The 22,182-nt window shown below is 43.0% G+C and overlaps 2 protein-coding genes across 6 annotated transcripts; one reads left to right on the top strand and one right to left on the bottom strand.

Annotated features, from left to right (window-relative positions):
- Positions 1-89: 89 nt before the first annotated feature.
- On the top strand, positions 90-2,956 carry dhdh.2 (dihydrodiol dehydrogenase, tandem duplicate 2). Its single transcript, XM_076753220.1, has 7 exons — positions 90-209; positions 1,086-1,197; positions 1,370-1,533; positions 1,630-1,882; positions 2,052-2,176; positions 2,382-2,532; positions 2,758-2,956. The coding sequence occupies exons 1-7, from the start codon at positions 120-122 to the stop codon at positions 2,865-2,867; spliced, it is 1,005 nt and encodes a 334-aa protein (XP_076609335.1). The 5' UTR covers positions 90-119; the 3' UTR covers positions 2,868-2,956.
- A 311-nt stretch (positions 2,957-3,267) lies between these two features.
- On the bottom strand, positions 3,268-21,686 carry pkma (pyruvate kinase M1/2a). 5 transcript variants are annotated; one of them, XM_076752926.1, is made up of 11 exons: positions 21,562-21,686; positions 13,850-14,034; positions 13,507-13,598; positions 10,946-11,077; positions 10,646-10,832; positions 10,270-10,540; positions 9,856-10,006; positions 9,496-9,648; positions 7,423-7,589; positions 5,327-5,508; positions 3,268-4,580 (listed from the first exon to the last, which is right to left on the bottom strand). In XM_076752926.1, exons 1-11 carry the CDS (start codon positions 21,606-21,608, stop codon positions 4,474-4,476), a joined length of 1,674 nt encoding a protein of 557 aa, XP_076609041.1. In that variant the 5' UTR covers positions 21,609-21,686; the 3' UTR covers positions 3,268-4,473. The 5 variants fall into 5 exon arrangements, with proteins under 5 accessions (XP_076609041.1, XP_076609127.1, XP_076609213.1 ...); XM_076753012.1 differs by lacking the exon at positions 21,562-21,686 and adding an exon at positions 20,072-20,177; XM_076753098.1 differs by lacking the exon at positions 21,562-21,686 and adding an exon at positions 19,094-19,189.
- Between the last annotated feature and the right edge of the window lie 496 nt (positions 21,687-22,182).

Below are 22,182 nucleotides of genomic sequence, written 5' to 3'. Positions count from 1 at the left end.
CGTCATCATCATCATCATGTTATTTTTGTGCGACGTCACACAGGTAAAATTAATACTGTACCGCCACCTTGCGGCGGAGAACTGCCGCTGTCAATGACTCCGTCACTTTACTGTCCAATATGGCTACCAGGTGGGGGATCTGTAGCGCAGGGAAGATCAGTCATGACTTCACTGTGGCCCTGAAGTCTCTTCCTCCTGAAGACCACCAGGTATGAGTATGATGAGCAGATGCGTGGACACAAACACACGTCTTTGTTTCACATGCAGGACGTTTGCTCGGGACTCGGCGGGGTTTGTGGCTCCGTGTAGACCGTCAGTCTGCTGTTTCTGCCGATCTGAAGTTTACTCTGTTCAAATCTGATGAAATGTTGGAGATTTGTACCCTGCAGCTAAAACGAGCTGAACGCCCCAACACCTTCGAGCAGTCAGTTAAAACAGCGCCACGGACCGGTTTCACGTAAAGCAATAATTTGAGAATCACCTGATTTTCAAAATAAAACTTCTTTCAGACTGTGATGATCAATAAAATATTTTTTGTTCAGTCTCTCTGTGCGGCCTGGTACCAAATGGTGGTGGTTTGGGACCACTCAGTTAAAACACGCTGGAGGTTCAAGTCTGCAGCATTTGTTACGGTTTGGCTTACTTTTTCTTTACCGTAAATACGCGCTAAACGGGCATTTACTTTTGCGCTGTAATTGGAGAGTTACGGCTCTTTCTTTCTTTCTTTCTTTCTTTCTTTCTTTCTTTCTTTCTTTCACGGCAACAGTGTTTAAATAAAGTCAGATAATGCACCATTCACTGTCTGTCCAAAGTGAATAAGCTAATGCTAAGAAAGTTTTACATCCAATTATTTTACAATTCTGGTCTGTATCCTTTCACCATGCATCAACATGAGTTATGAGAGTTATGAATTGTTTACATTGCAATTTTGAGTCCACACTGGAAAGAAAACTTGCCAGACAGCCCAAACGTCAGCCAGGATTACAGGCTGCACACGTTTGATTGTAACCATCGATCAACCTTTCATGTGGGTGGAACAGGAGCACCTGGTTTCAGTAGATCATGCTCTGAAACTGTATTCTCAGGTTGTGGCTGTGGCAGCTCGCAGGTTGGAGGATGCACAGGAGTTCGCCAGAAAGCACAGCATTGCCCGAGCATACGGCAGCTATGAGGAGCTGGCCAGAGATCCCGACATCGGTGAGTCAGACCCCCAACGCTCCAGTCAGAGCCCAAACTTACATTACAGCAAACCCCAACCAGATGTTGAACTTCCACTCATTTCCATTTCAGTTTGAACAGCAGCTTTTTTTTCATTTCCTGTTGATATTTCCCTGTGTTTGCATGAATTTCTGTGTTTGTGGGTGTGCAGATGTGGTGTATGTCGGCGTCATCCACCCCTACCATCTGAGTACTTGTCTGCTCTTTACGAACGCCAAGAAGAACGTGCTGTGTGAGAAGCCGCTGGCCATGAACTCCAAGGAGGTGCGGGAGATCCTGGCCTCTGCCAAGATGAACGACGTCTTCCTCATGGAGGTATGGACAGATGAAAAAAGGTTGCAGCATTGTTATACTTCTGTGGATGCAACATTAATGTAACTGTATGAAATGCCTCCTGTCCTTTGCTCTAAGGCTGTCTGGACCCGCTTCTTCCCGGCCTCAGTGGAGATCCGACGGCTGCTGGCCCAGGGGGAGGTGGGCGAGGTGAAGATAGTGAGGTCGGAGTTCGGCGTGCCGGTGATGCACGTGGCCAGATCGGTGCAGAAGGAGCTGGGCGGAGGAGCATTGCTCGATCTTGGCATCTACTGCCTGCAGTTCATATGTATGGTGTATAACGGAGAGAAGCCGGAGAGCATCCAGGCCATGGCGGTCTGCATGGAGACAGGTAAAGAAAACGAGGAGGGTCTCACTGATGCGATTTAATCATTTTGTTTTCAGAGGAAGCATCGGACACAACAACCATTTATGCTGCATTTTAAGAAACTGTCACTAAATTCTTTTAATTTGTTTTATTTTCATCAAATGTGAGTGAGTTATTTTGTCTGTTGTTGCAGGAGTGGATGAGACCGTGGTTGTCACTCTGAAGTTCTCCAAGAACAGGATGGCAGTGTTTACTTGCTCTGCGGGTATGCTGCTGCCCAATGACGCAGTTATTGTGGGCACAAAGGGCACCATCAGGGTAGGTTCTCACGGCTGGACCACATGGTAACATCAAATTCAAATACTCTGAAAAGGTGTACTCATTTACTCTATGTGCTTCTGCGTGATGTGAAGTGAAGGAAGGTGAAGCAGGGTAGGAAGTTGTGTGTTGTGTAACAGGAAGACGGAGAACACTTCACAATGCTGTATAGATCATAATTGTGAAAATATGCTGTTTTTTTTAGGTCCCGGACCACATGTGGTGCCCCACGTCATTAATGGTGAATGGGAAGGTGATGGAGTACCCAGTGCCAGAACCCTATTTGCCTCTGAACTTCCTCAACAGCACAGGGATGCGTTACGAAGCAGAGGAGGTTCGACAGTGTTTGCTCAAAGGTACTGCAGCATATTTTAGTCTGTATCTACATCACCACAAGAACGAATGAACGTATGAACAGAATAACTAAAATAAGTGTCATCAGTAGGTAATTAACCGTCAGTCACTTTTGAATGCTCATGCATGTTACTTGTAATACACACTTTCAACACAGGGTGGCATCAGAAACACAGAAATCTTGAATGGCGCACATGCAGACTGAACAGTTTCATTTTCCCATTCAGGGCTGAAGGAGAGTGCAGTTATGTCCCATGCAGACTCTCTCCTGCTGGCTGAGGTGGAGGACGAGATTCGCAGGCAGGTGGGGGTGGTGTACAGCCAGGACTGCCAGTAAATGTTCAAAATGAAAGCAACATTTCTCCTGTTGTGTAGGTCAAGTTTTACAATGGTAAATAAATTTTGTTCCAACTGGACTTCACACTCAGTGAAAAACATGTTCACTTTTTTCAGACATCTGTCCTCCTTTTCTTATTTTGCTGACCATGATTACCTTCAGTATGGTTAACGTGTTCATATGACTGTGGCTGATATTTGGAAACTCACCTTAAGTTCATCATAAACCTGTTCTCAAGCAGGGTACTACACTGTAAAACCTTTTGATCATATTTATGTATTTTCAGTAAGTTAGTTCTAGTTCAGTCTCCAGAATGCTTCACCGAGTCCTTCACTTCATGTAAATGTCCCGCAGAGCCACCCATAAACTTAAACTCAAACAAAACATTTGCAAGGCAGAGTTAACACAGGTGCTCATCTCTTTTATTGATGGAAATCCAGCCTTTAAGGACAGCTCAGTACACCAGCTAAACATTAGAATACCCCTTTACATTTAGTTAGTTCTTAGACTCAGCGTTACAATCAAAAGCATGTTAAACATATGAAGACGACTACAGTGGGTCACTAACATAGGAGAAAGATAAGCAGAGGGGCTCTACCCATCACCCACTGGGGTTGAGAGGGACAGGGCATCATCCCTTCATCAGGTCCCCTGTGAAAAAGACCCCTCAAAGTGCTCATTCATATCAGTGGACTTTAGTGAACCATACATGATTCATAAGTGCCAACTTGGATATGATCCAAATGTAAAGGCTTTATGACACAACTAATAACACAAATACAGTAACTAGATCAACACCTCTGAAGAGGACATCCAAACTAACATTTCTCTATCGTCAGACAAAATATAAGTAGTATTGGATGCCCTAAAACAAACCTTTACCATTCACAAAAGTCAAGTATAATATCGAATGTAACATGGTGTGGAGTAGGTTAGGAGTGCAACAGTTACAGATACACTTAAATACAGTGAAAGCTGGCATTAAGAGAGGACACTTCATACAGACAGCACTACAGAAAGACCTGTTTGGGTGGAGTGGTGGAGCCATGGCTGCACTGTTGGAGGAGCCCTTTGATTTAGGATGCCACGAGTTTGTTCGTTATATCGGCAGAGGAGTGCGATTAGTAAACTGTTCCAGTACTCAAGGTGCTCTGTGTTAAAGTCAGCCTGCCCCACGACCCACCCCACCTAAACAAGAGTCAGTATGCGCATGCACACAGACCAGGATGCATTCACTCACACACTAGTTCACTTTTAATAATACAAGTTTTTGAGTGAATAAATACAGCAGTTTCTGGTCGGGGTGTATTAATCTGAGGCCCTGCAGACTGGTTTGACAGAGAGATTCGACGTGAAAGGAATGAGGAAGTGAAGTGGAATTTACGAATCAAGCCTCCACTCCCACCCACAACAGCTCTTTGGCCGCGAGGGCTATGCTCTATTTATATTTTGAATTTCTTAGCATTGGGCTAAACTGTTCAGGGAATGACTCTGTCAGCCCAGGTGTCGGATGAGAAGGGCTGAGAGCTGAAGTGGATTGTCAGGTGGAGAGCTATGAAAGATAGATGAAGGTGGAGGGAGAAAGCAGAGCAGCCCTGTTGGCTGTTCAAGCCACCAGAACCACGCGCATGGTGTTGGTGTAACCAGAGCCTGGACGCCAGCCGGTCAACACGATGACAACGTCTCCCTCTTTGAAGAAACCTCTGGCTTTGCCTGGAAATTAGACACAACACATTTTATTAAATATTGCTTATTAGGTGTCTTACATTGAGTTAAGGACAAGGTCTTGGCTCAAAGCTTCACACCAGCAGGTGGAAACACTGTTTTTCTTGTTCTTATAACAGCTGCACAAGATACTAAAAGATACCATAGATACTTACTCAGGCTGTCAACTAATATTCTAAATTCTAATTTGTATTCAAAGTAATCCAGTAATTACTACTCTTTGCTTTTTTTATCTAGGAAAATCTGTTGAAGTCTACGCAGATATGAAACTATTCCAGCTCCATGTGCTGCTGCGCTGATGTCCGTCCGCCCTCTCTCTCTCTCTCTCTCTCTCTCATAGCATTTGAATGAACTGTGTTTTACGACGATAAAATTACTGTTTTTGTGAATGGACTCTGGTGGCTTTGGTGAGAGCCATATAATTATATGATTGCTGCTTCTGGTTAAACAAAACAGATCTTACGCTTTAACAAAAATGCACCTCTGTAGGGATCCTTTTCATAATGTTGTCAGACACTTAGTATAACAATTTGAGCCTGTCAGTGACAACAAACACTTTTAGTGGACGCACATTGACCGTGTGAAGGGATTAAATCCCGACTGCTGCCTGCAGCGCTCTCATTCAATACTGAAAAAACTTCAAAAACTTTGAGACTGCTCAAAAATAGATATTCCAACCTGTGTATTTTTTAAGAGGGAATATTTGAATGTCACTTCAGGCCCTACATACTTACCCATATCCATGGCAAAGTTGACACGCATATCGACGTCCTCTGCCCACACATCATGGGCGGGCTTGGTGTAGAGGACGGGGAAGATGCCGCGGTACAGGTGGGCTTGGCGAGCTGTCTGGGCGTTACGGGTCACAGCAAGGATGGGGGCACGGGGCCTGTACCTGGAGATCAGGTGGGCGGACCTGCACATGCACACACAAAGACATACAGCTGAGTATAAAAGATGATTGGCACCCAGATATCTGCAAGCAATGCACCCAAACCACGATGGTTTCCTAAACCCTGACCACGTGGGGTTTTTTTTAGTTGTTTTAAACATAACCAAACAGTGACTGCAAAGAACTGAAACTATGTAATTAAAAATAAGGGAAGAAAAGAAGTCAGCATTGACTTTTCAAAGTCCTGTGTTTTACTCCATTCGTCCACCAGGACCTCCTCCCCATGTGTACTTTGTTTGTGACACTCCAAAAAGATCAGTTCAATGCTAACATACTCATGTAAAGTCATGCTTCCTTCAAGTGTGCGCAAACTGTTTTTACTCTTCGTTTAGATCATTCAGGCAGACATTCAAAAGTAGAATCTGAAGGTAAATATAGAACCTTACGTTGGATAACGTTTTGAGCACCATGTAAGCCATTAACCTTAATCCTTTGCACATGTAAATGAACTCCATGCAGATGGATTCTTGGTAAAAGCGATTCAGTTTGACTAAAAACCCTGCACCCCACATAGATGTTTCCAGATATTCTGCCTGACTTTGACCTCTTCTTAGGCTCAGCTTGTTCAACAAACCCCACAATTAATTAAAACAACAAAAGGTGTTGACTTGCCCCACCCTAACAGTCACAACATAACTATGAACAGTCAAGGACGCTGAGCAGACTGCAACCGCCCAAACAGCCCGGAGATGTCTAATCAGCCAAAGTTAGTGACAACACTTATGGCTGTGCAGAGGCTTGAAGTCACTGTCAATGGCCCAATTCAAATGTCCACACTCACACAGCCTTTGATGTTTATTCCTGTTAAACCAGTGAGCACTCAGGGCTGCAGTGAAACTGACTCTCTGTGGGACAGAACTGTAGCAGACCTTGCTTACCCACAATACTACTGTGGTATAATGTTAAAAATGAGAAGGCCAAGTTTTTATGTACTGCGTCTAGCAGGAAGCACAAGTACAACTAATGATCTCCAATAATGTTTTCTGATTTGCTGATTTCATACACTATATGAAGCTTTAATATCACATGATTTACTTTCATAAAATGAAGTCTGGAGGATGGACATTAGGCAGGGGCTAATCACAACCCCCACTCTCACTCTTGTAATCTATTGCTATCTCCACCCACCCTCTGCAACAGCCCATGTCAGACACACATGCACACACACACAAAATCAAAGAGAGGAGATCCGTGAGAGCACATTAGGTGCTGGAGGGAGAATCAGGAGCCCTGGTGGACGGGTTGTCATGTACTTGGCACATTACCTTCAGGACCAGGCTCATTTCCCCTCTTTGCTCCTCTATCTTACCTCCCAGTCTTGGTGAGAACAATGAGGGCACTAGCGCAGCATTTGAAGGATGACTCGACGGCACCAACAGCCACAGCCTCTGATGGGTCTCTGGTCAGTTGGGAGTGTCTCCTCAGCTCCTCAAACAGCTTCCTGTGGAAGGTGGCCGCTTCGGCCTCCCGTGCTATCTGAGCCCAGAGGGACCATGAGGGAAGGGGTCGGGGGTTACTCTCAATCACACACACACACACTACCGCACGCACCACTGGGAGTGACTGGCAAATGCTAAGCTAGACTCCTGGTTAAACAAAGTTAGCACACGGCTAAATTCCTTACAGCAAACTGGAAGATGCCAAAAGACTTCAGTCAAGCTCTGAGGACTAAGGTGTAAATTTGTGCCTTTTTACTCCAGGCTTTTGAAAAGTGCTTACATTCGTTCACATGAGTAAAAATCAACCAGCAGTCTACTTAAGAAATTTGCCAGCATCTCCCAGTAACTTCCTCAGTCAGTCCCTGTCTGACCCTACTCTCCCTCTCTCAGACTGCTCAAGAACCGATATGTCCTCCTCGACCTGCCAGGACCTGCCTACCTTCCAGAGCCAGTGAGCACAATGATCCCAGAGGCTAAGCTCTTAAAGGAGGCCTCAACTGCGCCAATTGCAATAGCCTCAGCGGGGTCTTTGCAGTGCGGCGTGGAGCGGCGCAGGTCCTCAAACACCTGCCGGTGGAACATGGCTGCCTCGGCTTCACGAGCAATCTGGCACAAGTGAGGGCAAGATGCATCAAGCAAGGGCATTCCCACACCGAGCACACACAGATGTAAAATGTGATAAATGGGAGGGGAAAAAAAGGACAGGAAGATGGGAGCAATGAGGGACAATGTTGGAGAGACGTAAGAAAAGAAGTTGAAGGAAACAGTAGAAGGGACAGAAGGAAAGGACAGGAGAGACAATGAGGACAAGAGTTTAGGTGTGCAGTTAGTGTGGGTAGACAGAGAAACATCAACGCTGGTGCATATCCAAGAGTCCAAACTTTACCACAGCCATTTACATGAGGTATTACATGTAAAATAATACAACACAACCCATGCTAATCTGGAGTTAAGGCAACTTGACCTTTTAAAAAGGTCTAGGTTACTTTACGATTAGAAAAATAATACATATCAAATGATAAAAGAACCAAATGAGCTGAATAAAATTACAAAATAAATGACTTCAACTTCTGAAAAACCTGACTAAAGTCAACTAGGGGGTTAAAAAGAGAACTGGGAGTTACACACAAGTGTGAAGACATGGTTAAAGACAGTCAAGAAAAAAGTACAGGGAAGCTTAATTTAAGATGTTAAGATTGAAGTCAATGAGGGAAAGACAATGCCTGAGAGCAGAAGCAGCTGAGAAGCAGATTTAATCCATGTGATTTCACGAGAATAGTCTTCTCAATAAATGTGTGGTTTTAGGTCAGAGGAAGCTGTCGTTTACTTTGGATTGGGAAGCACCTCGTGCAACTTCAGCATGAGGACAGCAAGCTCAAAGGCAGGAGCTGCAGCACTGCTGAGTCACTCCTGCATCTGCATAGCAGTGCAAAAACAGAGCGTAGCCGAGAACAGTGGAGGTTAGCCAAGTAAGGCCTGAACACTGAAAGACAGACACGACAGCTCTGACTGCATCCATACATGCAAATGATCCGAATTGCAAGATTTCACTGAGACCTAATTATTAACAGTACTGGGTCTCAAACTTCAAAAAGGTGCTGTACTTGTGTCTGTCCCTAACTGACAAAACAGCAATGACAAAAAAACAAACTGATAAGTAATTGATTCACCATTAAAAGCTTATAAAATACAGAAAATCACATTTTTCTCCTCAATAAATGCACTGTTTGCCCCTATGTGGGGAAATTTTACATATCTGAGTTTGGCATCACTCTAAACTGCTGTTCCTGCTCCCTCTTCACCAGCTGTATAGTTATTTAAGAAAAGAAGCAAATATCTAAGTAGGTAGGGGTGGCTCATATGTGCACTGCAAAGTCCTTGTTGACAAAAATTTGGATGGATCAGTTTTAGGATGCCAAGTCAAATTAAGAAATGGTGAAGAAGGGTATTTGTTAGATGAAGAAGTGCAGGTGACAGGCATTTACCTCAGGCTGGGCGGACTCAAATTTGACTGTATGGAAATGATGCAGTGGTTCGGCCATTTAAAACTTCTGCACAGTTGGAATATTTCAGGAATGCATAAATAAGGTTGCACCAACTTTGTGCTGCCAATATCATTATCTTTAAATCATCAGATCATTAATGGCCATCAGTCATTCACTGATTATTCATTAGCATAAAGTGGATTGAAAAATGATTAAAGGATAGCCACTGCCTGACAATCCTGCTGATACTTCCTTTTAACAGCTGTTAGACCAAGTGAGGGAAAAAGATGCAGCATTGTTGTGCAACTGAAGTTACAGATGTGTTCAGGAGAACACAACAAGTAGGAAATGAGAAAGAGTAATCTCCCAGTAAAACATGCTTAGAGTTAAAAATGACAAACCATGCAAGATTATTCCATAATTAACTTCTCCAATCAATAATCCTTACGATTTAAAATTATCTTTACATTTTGATGTTGAATCAACTCTCCTGATGTTTAGTGTTGTTCTCATGTACGTTAACTCACCATGTGCTGTGTGCGCACTGCCTCCAGAGGGTAATCCCCCTTGGCGGTCTCTCCGCTCAGCATGATGCAGTCGGCTCCGTCCAACACGGCGTTGGCTACGTCACTGCCCTCAGCGCGGGTTGGCCTGGGCTTCTTGATCATGCTCTCCAACATCTGAATGGTGTTCATGTGAGGTGTTAAAAGGGCAACATATACAAATAAGCAAATCTTAAAATGGCCTTAAAACAGCCTTTTGAGCTACAAACAAAATGAGAGCTAACACTAACGGAGACTGCCCTCTCTCACGTTCATACAGCTGCGCATACTGACACATATAAGCAGCTGGGGGAAAATAAAGCATGTCCTCTGCTTTTATCTAACCTGAGTGGCACATGTGATCGGCTTGCCAGCTTTGTTGCAGCGCCCAATCATCATCTTCTGGGCTAGGAAGACCTTTTCTGTGGGGATCTCAATTCCCAGGTCACCACGGGCAACCATGATGCCATCGCTGGCCTCCATGATCTCGTCAAATCTGCACAGATGACAGAAAATTACAATATAATCACAAAGTACAAATGTAAATCATCACAGGAGATTAAGAGTTTTAAGGCCTTGTAAAAGAGGTGGGCTCATAAAACGTTGCTTTTCACAGCTGGCACTTCACAGACATGGCCTCATGCTCAGCCAGTGACGGAATAAATAAAATGAGATCAACAAACTGTAATCACAGCATGATTATGTCATGATGTAAACAACAGTGCTACATTGCTGGACCGACAATTCCTTCACACACACCTGCGCACACCCTCGTGGTTCTCGAGCTTGCTGATGATCTTAATGTCTTTGCCTTTCTCTCCCAGCACGGCTCTGACAGCGTGCACATCTGCTGCTTTGCGGATGAAGGAGGCGAAGACCATGTCGACTCCGTGCTCCACACCGAACTGCAGGTCTTTGATGTCCTTTTCTGAAACAGCAGGCAGGTCGACAGCAGCACCGGGGAGGTTCACTCCTTTCTTGCTGCCCAGGGTGCCGCCGTTCTCAATCTCACACATGAGAAAATCAGAACCTGGAGACACAAGAACATATGAATGGGTTGAGGTCTTTCATCAGGTATTAGTGCTTCCTAAACACTCTAAAGGATCACAGGAGATTTTATGGGGCTGCCACTCACCAATCTCTTTGACCTGCAGGGATATGAGTCCGTCGTCAATGTAGATCTTGCTGCCAATCTCCACCACTTTGGTTATGTTCTTGTAGTCGAGCCAGAGGAGCTCCTCGCTGCAGTTGTCTTGGTGAGTGTCGTCTAGGGTAATCTTGATCATGTTTCCCTTTTTCAGCTCCACCTCAGCTGTGCCGCTCTGTCAAATCATGAACATTCATAATTTCTTTTTTTGGTCATCTCATGCAAAATATTCTCGATTGACAACAACAGCTAATAAAGCCATCAAAAAACTATGGGGGCTAAACTCACTCCCTGGATGAGGCCAGTCCTGATCTCTGGGCCCTTGGTGTCCAGGGCAATGCCGATAGGCCTGTACTGGATACTGCCAGGCTCGAAGCTCTCGCATGCCTCACGCACATTCTTGATGGTTTCTGAATGGTACTAGAGAAAGGAAAGGAAGTGGAACGTGTTAAAATATATCCAGAGAAAACACAAAGCAGGCACTGGTGTTACAGTTACGGTAAGATATAGATTATATTAGGCCAGGGCAAATAAAAGATAGTGTGTGTCTAACAATTCACACAGCCATAAACATGAGTCATACTGTCTGCATCACTACGCGGTCACACTGTTCTTTCCACCACCCTTACTGCTTGCACCAAGCAGAATAACTGAGAGCCTTTGCATTAAATGTCTTGCAGATTAAGCACATTAAATAGGACCTAAGGGATTACATTTCATATTGTATTGTAACAATATATAGATATAGAAGGTCATCGTAAGTATATGTTCTTGAGCTATGATGAAATCACAAATGCCACCTGCAACGATTCCAATGCCTTTTGTGTCCAAGTTATAAGGAAGTGTGGGAAGACATTCCTCAGTGCAGTCAAGGTTGAACAATGGACGATAACAATAAAACCAAACAATCTAAATCATATCAGAAACGTAAGCAGACTTAGACTTACGATCATTACTCGTGACCTGACTTTGTTCACACCATCAACAGACAAATTCCATTTGACAGGATGAGAGAAACAATGAAGGTAGGTGCACTTTTGCCCAAGAAATGTTGATGACCTCTGCTGTAAAATGCTTTGGCAAATGATGGAAGGGACCTTTAGAGAAATTCAGCACCGTCATATTACTAATGCAGCCCTTTGTCATGCAGACTAATGAACACATAGCAAAATGCTGTCTCCTGATCACAGCTCATGCTGCCCACCTCGGTGACCAGAGCTTTTTGGCAATAACTTAAGTGGCAGGTAATCACATTGGCTGTGTCTCTCTTAGTCCAGTACTGACGAAGCGGCCATACAAATGCAACCTTGTTAAAAATTAGCTTCAGAAAGTTGATATATCATGATTAATCTATGGATGAGGTCTTGGCAGATGTCTCTGGAGTGGGTAATAGACAGGTGTGGCAGACACTGCAGTTTTATGACCAATGCTGCACAGTGAATTCAGGGCAGATAACTGCGTATAGGTCAGGGTCAAACTCCACTTAATGTTCAGTTAGTGCCCATTTCATTCAATATTATTAGGACTGCTTTTAAGAGATGTGACTTTCTGGATTTGCAACATAATCTTCTTTCTCCGTCCCACTTTAGTTAAAAGTGGACTGACCTTGGCGTTGCTTTGTGTGCACATATAGTAAGAGTCTAGGCGTGCTGCCTGCTGAGCAGATAAAGGCAGGGCAGGAAGCTACACATGACGTATTTATAGCACCCCAAGCCAACAAAGCTCTGGTTTCTTTTGCTGTTCTCCCAATCAAGCCTAACCCACACAACAACCAGACCAACACAAACCATAGATGCTTTTCACTGAGAAGGACTCAAAATACTATAAACAGAAGTAATCACTTCATTAGTCTCAGATCTTTAAGGGTTGAGTCAGGTTGTCAACCAGATTCAGCTCACCTGGACTGATTGCTTCACTTTACTACATACAGTGAGCTGGTGGCAGTCAGCCAGCCATCTCTTAGGTGTGTTTGCTTTCGTAAAAGCAAAACTAAACCATTTTAAACTGACAAATTGTGTGTGTGTGCACCTCTCCCCTCTTCGTCTTACCTTGAGCTGGGTTACAGCATTTCAGGAACTCACACCGGCCCATGCCTTCTTAAGTTTACCTGATCAGTAATTTCATTCATAGATTTGACTACATCTTTTCCAATAGACAAAACACTTATTTGGCTTTTAGATGAGAACACAAATCATTAGGTAATTATCTTGTTTGTCTGTTTTTAAGATAAAATATGTATAGTCAAGAGGGAAGCTTTTTGAGACCTGTTCCGATTTTGACTTTTTCTTGGAAACGCTAAGTTTAAAGTTCACTTTAGCTCATGTTTTACTGTGCTTTCAGGTGAGATCTCCAGATAATATAAGCCACTTTATTAATCTGTCCTCTCAACAACTTAAAATGTATAAATACTTTAAAGAGCATGTGCCATTACATGAAATACATACTTACTCAGGCTGCATCACTTAACAGTTGAACTTACTGTAGCTAGCCCAAACTCTATTGTAAAGTTAGCAGTACACATTTTTTCCATTCATGCTGGCAAACCTAGTCTTTCAGTTCATGATAAAGGACATGCTTCTTCAGCACAAGCTTTGTTGACCTACTTTCACCACAGTTAATTTATGCAAAGAGTTGCCAACACTGCTTGAAATGCTTAAACAAGCCAGACCAGAAAAAGCAGAGACTGCCAAAAAGATCAACGTGCCAACCAACGGCATTCTGTGATAAAGCACAGCGCCATGCTTGATGAAACTATCAGCACAGTTCAAACGTGACTTTGAACAATGTGACTGGATTGCTGTACCTGCCCCAGTCATTTACACAGTAGACAGAAGTGTGGAAAGACGCACCTCGTGTGTGCCATGGGAGAAGTTCAAGCGAGCAATGTTCATTCCAGACTTGATCATCTCCTTCAGCATATCCACAGAGCGGGAGGCTGGCCCTGCAGGCAGTTATTGAAAGGATTAAGACACCGCAGAGCATTTTAAATTCTGAATTGATTTACATTTCATAGTAAGTGAACTAGATCAAAGGTATGGTATGTTACATTTTCTGTCTAGGGATTCTCTTTTTTCATACGTGTAAATCCAGGTTAAGTTGAGAGGACGCATTATTTTTTGGTGAGCAAAGACACAGTAGTAGTAGTAATAGACTACTTAGCGACTAAAATGTCAACCAATAATGTTGACCAACCAATGGTGCAGATGATGCCAGTGTTGCGTGCGGTGGTGGGCTCGGAGTCAATGTCCAGCAGGCACATGTGTTCCAGGAAGGTGTCAGCCATGGCGGCATTGAGCTGCTGCGTCTGGATGAAGGCAGAGCCCATGTCTAGAGACTTTGCTTGAGGCATGGTGTTCGATGGCGCAACTGTAGAAGTCCTACAGGAGAAAAAAAAAATGGAGGAAAAAAGTTAACTGCAGGGCTAAATTTATGGTTTCACCTCCAGCACAATTATCTCCAACTACCCTCAGACACCATGACTAAGAACAATAAAGACTATGTTTGACTTAAGAAATGTCACCACTGCAATTCTCTTTAAATAATGTGGTATTGTGTGTTACTTTGCACAAAACTGTCCTTTATTGAGCTACTATTTGCCTTTCAAGTTGCACAATCATCGGCTTACACCATGGACAACTCTACACTTATATCAACTGTGGGGAAAGAAAAGCACTCATTCTCATTCAGGTAGTTTCCAATTGTTTACAGTTTGATAACAGAAAAATGAATGTAGATCAGAAATGCTAAGGAACATGCGCTTTACTGCATCCATAACCTACACTGACAGCAGCATAGTATAGCTTATTGAGCTGCTCCACCATACTGTACACTCTGTTCCCCCCTCCACCCACCCACGTCTCCCTGAGTCACCCATGGAAACGACACCACCACGAAGCTCATCTACTGGACTGGAATTGGCAAGATTTCATCACGACATTTTCATCACTGCTTTTAGGCCAGAAAAGGGAAAATACACTGTATAGTGCACTGTAGAACTAAAAGAGATGTAATCAAATTCTGTGCACTTGTAAATTGCTCAATCCTGCTCTGTGAACACAGAGTGTATGGATGGTGACTTGCCTGAGACACTTCCTCTTTCTTCCTTTGGTCTATCCATGAAAGTATTATGAGACACTCTCAATAAACACACTGACATACAGGCATGTTCCAACAAACAGACAACAACGCAGGTATATTTGAGCAGGGTGTAGCACTACCACACCACTCTGATGAGGAATGTTGCTTTTACTACAGCTCAGGTTGCTGTGGTTACATAACCAAAGCACAGCTGACTGAAGCTGAAATGCTTGGTTGAACAGTCTCAATCTGGTGGCACAGTAAGCAGCAGAGATCTCTCACTCAAGCTCTGAGCCTCATGAGGCGGTCAGAAACTGCTCATATTGTGACTCTTTTTTGAAACTGGGCTCCAGAACAAGAAGGTCTGCAGCTTTTTCAGATATCATTAATTCATTATGGTGAAGATCTTGCTGCTAAATACTTGGAAGTATGCACATTCATAGTACTTTTCCAAAGTGTTTTGCAATAACAAAAAACACTGATTAAATCAGGAATAAAATTGAGGACGAACAAAGCAAGATTATGATGATAAAAGAAGCCAATGCAAGTAAAACATTCATAAAATAAAGGCAGCGTGCAAGAGATGTAAAAGTGCATAGTTGGCAGGAGATACCAATAGCCCAAATGCAAATCTTACTCAATTACTTTAAAGTTATAATGTCTGTCTGCCGGGTGACCAACTCAGCCCACAATCCAAACCACCCAGTGGAGAGATCTAGTTCCCACAGTTTAAATTATGAATTAAAGTGCATTTCATTTCAACAGGGGACACTCTCACTGGTTGTTTCTTTGGCAGAACAACCTCCCTCCTTTTCCGATCCCCTCTGCACAGAAGTAAGACCTGTCCTGGGGTGCTAGTGGAAACATAGCACAATGTGCACGTCACCTGAAGTGAGTCTAAATGTTACATGTACACTGAATATCACTTCCAACAGAATTAAAGAAGCATTTGAAGGTACTATTACCAAGTGGGTATTTTTACAAATGCATCATGGTGGGAGATTCCAGGCAGAGACGCTATACCAACACGATCCTTCATCAGGGGCTGCTGATGATGTAACACCCGAGTCAATGGGGCAGACCAATGCCAGACCAGTGCTCTACGTGAGCACAGTCACATCCCACTACTGCAACACACACAACCATGACCAGGCTGCAGGCAGACATCAGAGTGGGCTGAACCACAGAGAAAGACTGCAGAGGGGGGAAACAGTCTGGAATTTTTTTACTGAAGAATAAAAATGGACAATGAACTATCCAGGCATGCTAATGGATGCCATTTAGTGAAATGTTTTTCTCAACTGGTCTGCTACTAGAGCATGACCAGCAAAGATATCACAAGTTTAACGTACTTTTTAAGATAATGCAATACTGACAGTTGCAGTTGCAAAACTGAAAGGGGATGCACATTTGTTTTACAGGGAACGACTGAGATTAAGTTTCACCCAGCTTCCCTTATAAGCTGTTTTGCTAGCTGATCACATGCATGGACTACAAATCAAAAGCATTACTGCTTCATGGTTGTGTACCTCCACCAACCAGTCAAGCTGCAATCTACATCCATGTCTTCTCCAGACTCATAACAAATGTAGTGAAGACTTTGAAAGAATTTCATAAAATGTATTAAGTACATTTTTTTGGCAAACTGCAAGTTATCACTATATTGACAAGTATGATTCCAGCGAATAATGTCCAGTGAGAAACATGCTGTCTTCACTTAGAGACCATTTTTCCAGAGGAGTACAGAAGACTGATAGAGAGCTGCATCACATGGAGCAACAACAACCACCTGAAGCTCAATATCAGCAGAGCCAATGAGCTTGTGGTGAACTACAATGCTTCAAATATGGATGTCGCTGCAAAGAAGCTACAAACTGTAAAACGTGAATGCCTCATACACATCATAGTGTAACCAATTCAGCATCAGACCAAATCTGAAATATGGTCACAGTCTCCCCTTCTGTTCCTGAGTTATGATGTTAAATAATCAGCAGAAAAGTGTTTTCGAAGAACACTATGACATCACAGTGAAGTTGGCCTTTGACTTTTTGGATATAAGATGTCACAATTTATCATAAACATATGTGTGAAATTTTGTCATCCATTCAATCCAAGGTGTCACACAGCAAGGCTTATTAAGGGATTGCAAGTGTCAGGTACTCTATTGTTTTATGTTCAGCCTCTTTCCCTTCAGTACCCATGAAATGTGCATCCACCACAACTTTCCTAAATTTCTTTGCATTACTGTCATGGACCAAGATTTCATTAGCGAACAAGTCACAGTCTGTATCGTTGTCACTTTCATGAAATGTCATCCTGAGGAAACTCGACCTCAAATTTAGCCTGTCTCCTCAAATGATGTGTTATTTTTAGAGCTATCAGGGGGAATATGGCTGGTAAAAGGTATATTCAAAAAATTTAATCTGGTCGTGACTATCCTTGACCGAGTACAGTAATGTCAGACAAATTGATCTCAGTTGCTGGCTGATAGACATGGACAGCATGTCTGACCCCAGGACCGCCAGTGAGCAGCCGCCACAGGCCAACAACAGCGGTAGTAACCCTGACACAGATGCAGGGCTAACTTTAGAGCTGGCCACTAATAATCCCCTCCAATCCCTTTCCACCACTTCTACCTTTGTATCATACTCTCTCATTGTAACAATCTCAGCCACTATCTTCTCATGTCTTTCCAAACAATTTCTTCATCACTTATCGGTGAAAGACGCCCGCACAATCATTGGCAGCCATAGCAGCATTGCTATCAGGGCGACATGACACTTAGTATCATCTATTATTGATGTGACGTAACACTGGGCTAATCCAAGTTGGCTCACAGAGACAGTAAATGGCTTCTATCAGTCACACTCACTCAACCAAGGCTCCATTTGCAGGTAGCGCTACATACCCCCAGTAGATCTTCCTGTTCCTCCTGGGGACAAACAGGCACGTTACAACAAATGACCTCTGCAACAACCCCAGTGTGTAGGACCTTCCAATATCAATGCGCGAACTTCTCCCTGCAACAGCAGTCAAAGAAGAACTGACCGCTGCAGTGCGCGTGCCAATGTATGATACTTTCAGGAGCTCAAGAGTAAATCCCTTCAATGAGGATAAAGGACATGGAGAGCGCCTGCTGTGACCAAGCAATCCCCATGACCAGATACAGCGGACATACATGAGACTTCCACTACGACGCACCGGAGCCGTGTTGTGCCACTGTTACTACCAGCCTAGGTCATACAACGCCCCAGGTCTAAAAACAGAGTAAGCTAATAATAACGCACAGTATGTCTGTTTGTAGAAATCTAATACTTGGAATGTACGGAGGCACTTACACTATGTAGGCCTGTAAACTGCATGAGGGTACTGCATGAGTTTACGTTCATGAATGGTTCAGAACTCTGTGCATATTCAATGCATTCCCAATATGCATCTTTTAAACACAAGCACCTTACATCAAATTGAGTGCGCAGAGTTCTTATCAGTGCAGTCAAGTGCGTCTGTAGTGGCAAAGGAAATACCCATAATTGGTAGTGTTCCATCCCACAGCTCTACATAGCATTAGTCAGCAAACATGCAGCTATGGAGGGAAGGGACTGCATGAGAGCAGTGCCAGCTGCACTGATCACTGGCTCAGGTGAAACTGAACTATCCTGCAACAACAGCAGGTCAAAGACATGTTCATTCAGAACAGAAAAATGGCAGTTTTGCCATCCATTAACTGCTGTAGCTGGTGGACTACACAGTTCATTATTATCTTTCCAAATGGCTGATTACTTGCCAATGTCCTTCAGCATCCAGAGTTACAATGACAAATTAACAATATACACTTGCATGCTGTTGTAGATTTTACCAGCACTTCATATCTGTGGATGAATAAGTTCTGGTTTGGACTTTTAGATGAACTTTCTACAGTCAGCACATGGAATTTGCTAAGAGTGATTTTAATAGGATGTGGGCGACTATTTATGACAACGGAGACTCCAAAGTTGCCTCCTCCAAGTCAACAACCTCGATTTAAATAACAGGCAGACACTGAGCACTTCCCTTTGTTGAGTTCATCGCCTGGTCCCTTGAGATAAACTCCATTTTGTCAAGAGGGCCTCCAGCCAGGAAGGACATGGCAATGACAGTGTCTCCAGAATTTTGTTATACACAAAACAACTATTTGTCACAACATAAAGCATGTGCAGGCTACACCACAGGTGCTAGGCATATCCTGCATGACATCACACTTTAAAATGTTACTTAAGAGAAAGCCTGGCTTTGGTCAAATCTTGTTCTTTCTGCAGCTGTCTTATAAACAGGAGATAATAATCACATAACAAAGGACAACACAGTTCAAGCAGTACTTACAACCTAGACAGGCAGGGTGAGACTTGCCTTCCTGTCCATGTATTCAGTGTCAACACGGCCTGTTATCTGTGGCACCACTGCAGGAAGCTACTGCAGTGAAGCTGTTAGAGCAATGTACACATTTCAAACAACATTTAACATAGGATGGCTATGTCCTTCAACACAACGAAAGAACAAAGTGATGTTGAGGAGAGATGACAGGAAATATGGCTTAAAAAAGGATGATTGTGATTAATTTCTCTGACTCTGCAATGTGACGAAGACACACGTGTTTCAACATGTTTTAGCTTTGGTGCATTAATGTCACTAGTAAAAACCTAACGCTATTTTATTAGAAAATACTTCAATAAAGAGCCGACGATGCGCCAGAGGTCACGTTCCAATCCTGCGTCACATTTTCCTGGTCTAGAGACATCACGGGCACTGGCCAATGGGAGGCTGAGAAGACGGAAGGGCCACACCCACAACAGGAGGCAACAGGAAGCGATTCTTCAGCGTTAAACACTGCATCACATGTAATTTCCCCATTTCAGACGTAATGACTGTGTTTCGCGATGAAACACGATTGCAGCGTGTTAGCTGGTATGAACTGAAATACATGCTTAAAGCACGAACAAATTCCCTTAGTTTATCCATCCATTAACTGCAAGTACAAAAAAAACAAAAACAGAACGTTGTTGAACACCTAACGTTACCAAACGGGCGTAGCGGCAGTGAATTGACTTATCAAAGCTAATCACATACGTGCAGGTGTATTGTTTTTTTTCCCAACATTATTTCGAAAATGAAAAGCTGAAGAGTCGAAACAAGCCACGAGTGACTCATACATTCCCCGGACTCGCATGATGCAGCGTTAGCTGCAAATACAATAAAAGACAAAATTGTTTAGAAGGCGGAAATGTGACAGCGCAAATATCCCACAAGTTATCAAGTCACTTCATAGGATCAATAACCCGCAGTTCTGCTGATGATACCCACCTTAACTCGCTGGAGAAGTGCTCGGACTGATGCAACTGCCGTTACACTAACACAAGCTCAAGGTGATCTCCCTACTCTCTTACTCTGCGGAACTACTTTGCAGGGATGCTAAGGCATATCCATCCGAGAGAGTACATATTAATGAAAAGGAATATAACTTCTTAACACATTTACACCAACCGCAGTCATCACAGACTACTCAAATGTATGATTTTTTTTCTAAAATTACTCCCTTGGAATGTCAGGAAATACTAAAAACTAAAACTAAAAACGACGCGGAAGGATACGTTCATACGCGTTGGAAGTGCTTGGTAAAGTTAGGGAGCCAATCGGCGCGTGTGAACGCATCAGTAGCGCGTGGAGTGTGACATGTGACCGAGGATGGCGGAGTGTAGTTTTCTGCAAGACGCAGTGGTTTGGCTGCGATGATCATTCAATGCCTTTCCCAACTTAATCGCCAGAATTTACATTGTAATGGACATCGTCTCATAATGTCAGTACGTTTTTGACTCGTACGCACGTGAAAAACTGTCTTGAGAGCTATTAAAAAATGTCCGCTCCCCTCTAATTTCTAAAAGCTGGTACAATAAGGACACCCAAATAAGCGTGACAGAAATACATCATTATTCACTGCCACTCAGTGGATGGTTGAGTGATGAACAGGGACCCCCGTGGTGTAGCAGCAACTTGCGGTGTTTGAGGCAATACCTCCATCTAGTGATGAACAATGATATGATGTATTTTGTCCCTGATGTGCATTATGTACATTTAGGTTGAGGTACCTCATATTGAGAAATGAAAAAAATCTCGTTTTATTTCTTAAATATTAAATATGGTTCTTCACACCATTAACTCTATGTTTAATTGATTGAAAATACATATTTCAAGTACACAACCAATATTGCTATACCAATACCATACCAATATATAAAATACAAATAAATCCGCTACCACTACGACTACCGCTACTACCACTATTACATTTTACAACACCCTTAAATATAAAAAGTATTACTTGATTTCAACACAAGTATGAGAAACTTTGTTGGCGGCAGGCAGTACATCACTGTGCTGCTATACGTCCTCAACTTGATTAGTGTAATCACAATGCGAATTAGCTGTGGTATATTAATGAAAGACAGTAACTCCAGATATAATGATTGTTTGCCCAGTGCAGACAGCTTTGTTCCCCTGGATGATTCATTCTTTTGTTATGATAATCAGCTCTGCCAAGGAGATGGCAGACAGAAACTAAATCCTTGCCGCAGACACAACTGCCTCAACCACAGTGAAATTCAAATCTAAACATTCAAACTCTGCAGCAGAGATTAGACAAATAAATCTGGCAAAGACACTCCTCAAATTACCATTTTCTTTGCAGATACACAAAACACTGATCTTATATATATACATATGTTGCTGGACTACCTGAGGCCTGCTATAAGGGTGCACTCTTCACAGAGTCCATGTCTCCTCCCCCTGTGTCTCACCTGTTCACAGCTGTGGTGGTGTTAGCACTGCTGCTTCCACTGCCCATGTTGCTGTTGCACTGGATTTTGACAGCCTCTGCGTGGATCCACTGCACTCCACCGCCTGAAGCCGATGGACACACCTGTCCAGGTGAGGGACAGTTCTGCTGTCCAGTCACCCTGTCCACCGGCCAGGCCCCTGGCTGTCACTCAGTATTAATAGCTGCTAACACCTGGCCACGGGGTACATTAAGACACTGTGGGAATGTGCTCAGATAAATCTCAGATGAGCAGACAGGACGTCCTAATACTTCTGAATGAATTATTACTGCACAAGTACAGCAACTGCTACTCATGGATATGAATAAAAGGGGGGAAACCAATCAAATAACAATGTGAAATAAGCACACATAGAAGAGCTAAAATATCAAATAATGTATTGATTATGTTGTGAACATAATAAGATAAAAAGAAAAACAAAAAAGAAATAGCACTTTAGTGATAGTTAAAATAAAAGATAATGTCTCTTTCAAAGTAGGTGGACATATTTGGAGATATGTGAATATAAGATATACTCTCATAGTGCAAAAGAAAGACAAAATGATCACAAATGACTTTTTGCTTTAGTGGGTGTCAGTAGTA

The sequence above is a fragment of the Chaetodon auriga genome, chromosome 1, assembly GCF_051107435.1.
Source record: "Chaetodon auriga isolate fChaAug3 chromosome 1, fChaAug3.hap1, whole genome shotgun sequence".
NCBI lineage: Eukaryota > Metazoa > Chordata > Actinopteri > Chaetodontiformes > Chaetodontidae > Chaetodon > Chaetodon auriga.
This window is presented reverse-complemented; position numbering and strand designations above follow the sequence as displayed.

What these genes read in the sequence shown, in the direction of transcription:
- dhdh.2 (XM_076753220.1), top strand. Translation starts at nt 120, where the DNA reads ATGGCTACCAGGTGGGGGATCTGTAGCGCAGGGAAGATCAGTCATGAC. An exon ending in TTCCTCCTGAAGACCACCAG is followed by an intron (nt 210 to 1,085) that starts GTATGAGTATGA and finishes CTGTATTCTCAG; the next exon opens with GTTGTGGCTGTGGCAGCTCG. An exon ending in GCACAAAGGGCACCATCAGG is followed by an intron (nt 2,177 to 2,381) that starts GTAGGTTCTCAC and finishes TGTTTTTTTTAG; the next exon opens with GTCCCGGACCACATGTGGTG.
- pkma (XM_076752744.1), bottom strand. Translation starts at nt 17,914, where the DNA reads ATGTATGTCCGCTGTATCTGGTCATGGGGATTGCTTGGTCACAGCAGG. An exon ending in GGACTGGCCTCATCCAGGGA is followed by an intron (nt 10,833 to 10,945) that starts GTGAGTTTAGCC and finishes ATGATTTGACAG; the next exon opens with AGCGGCACAGCTGAGGTGGA. An exon ending in CGATCACATGTGCCACTCAG is followed by an intron (nt 9,649 to 9,855) that starts GTTAGATAAAAG and finishes AACACCATTCAG; the next exon opens with ATGTTGGAGAGCATGATCAA.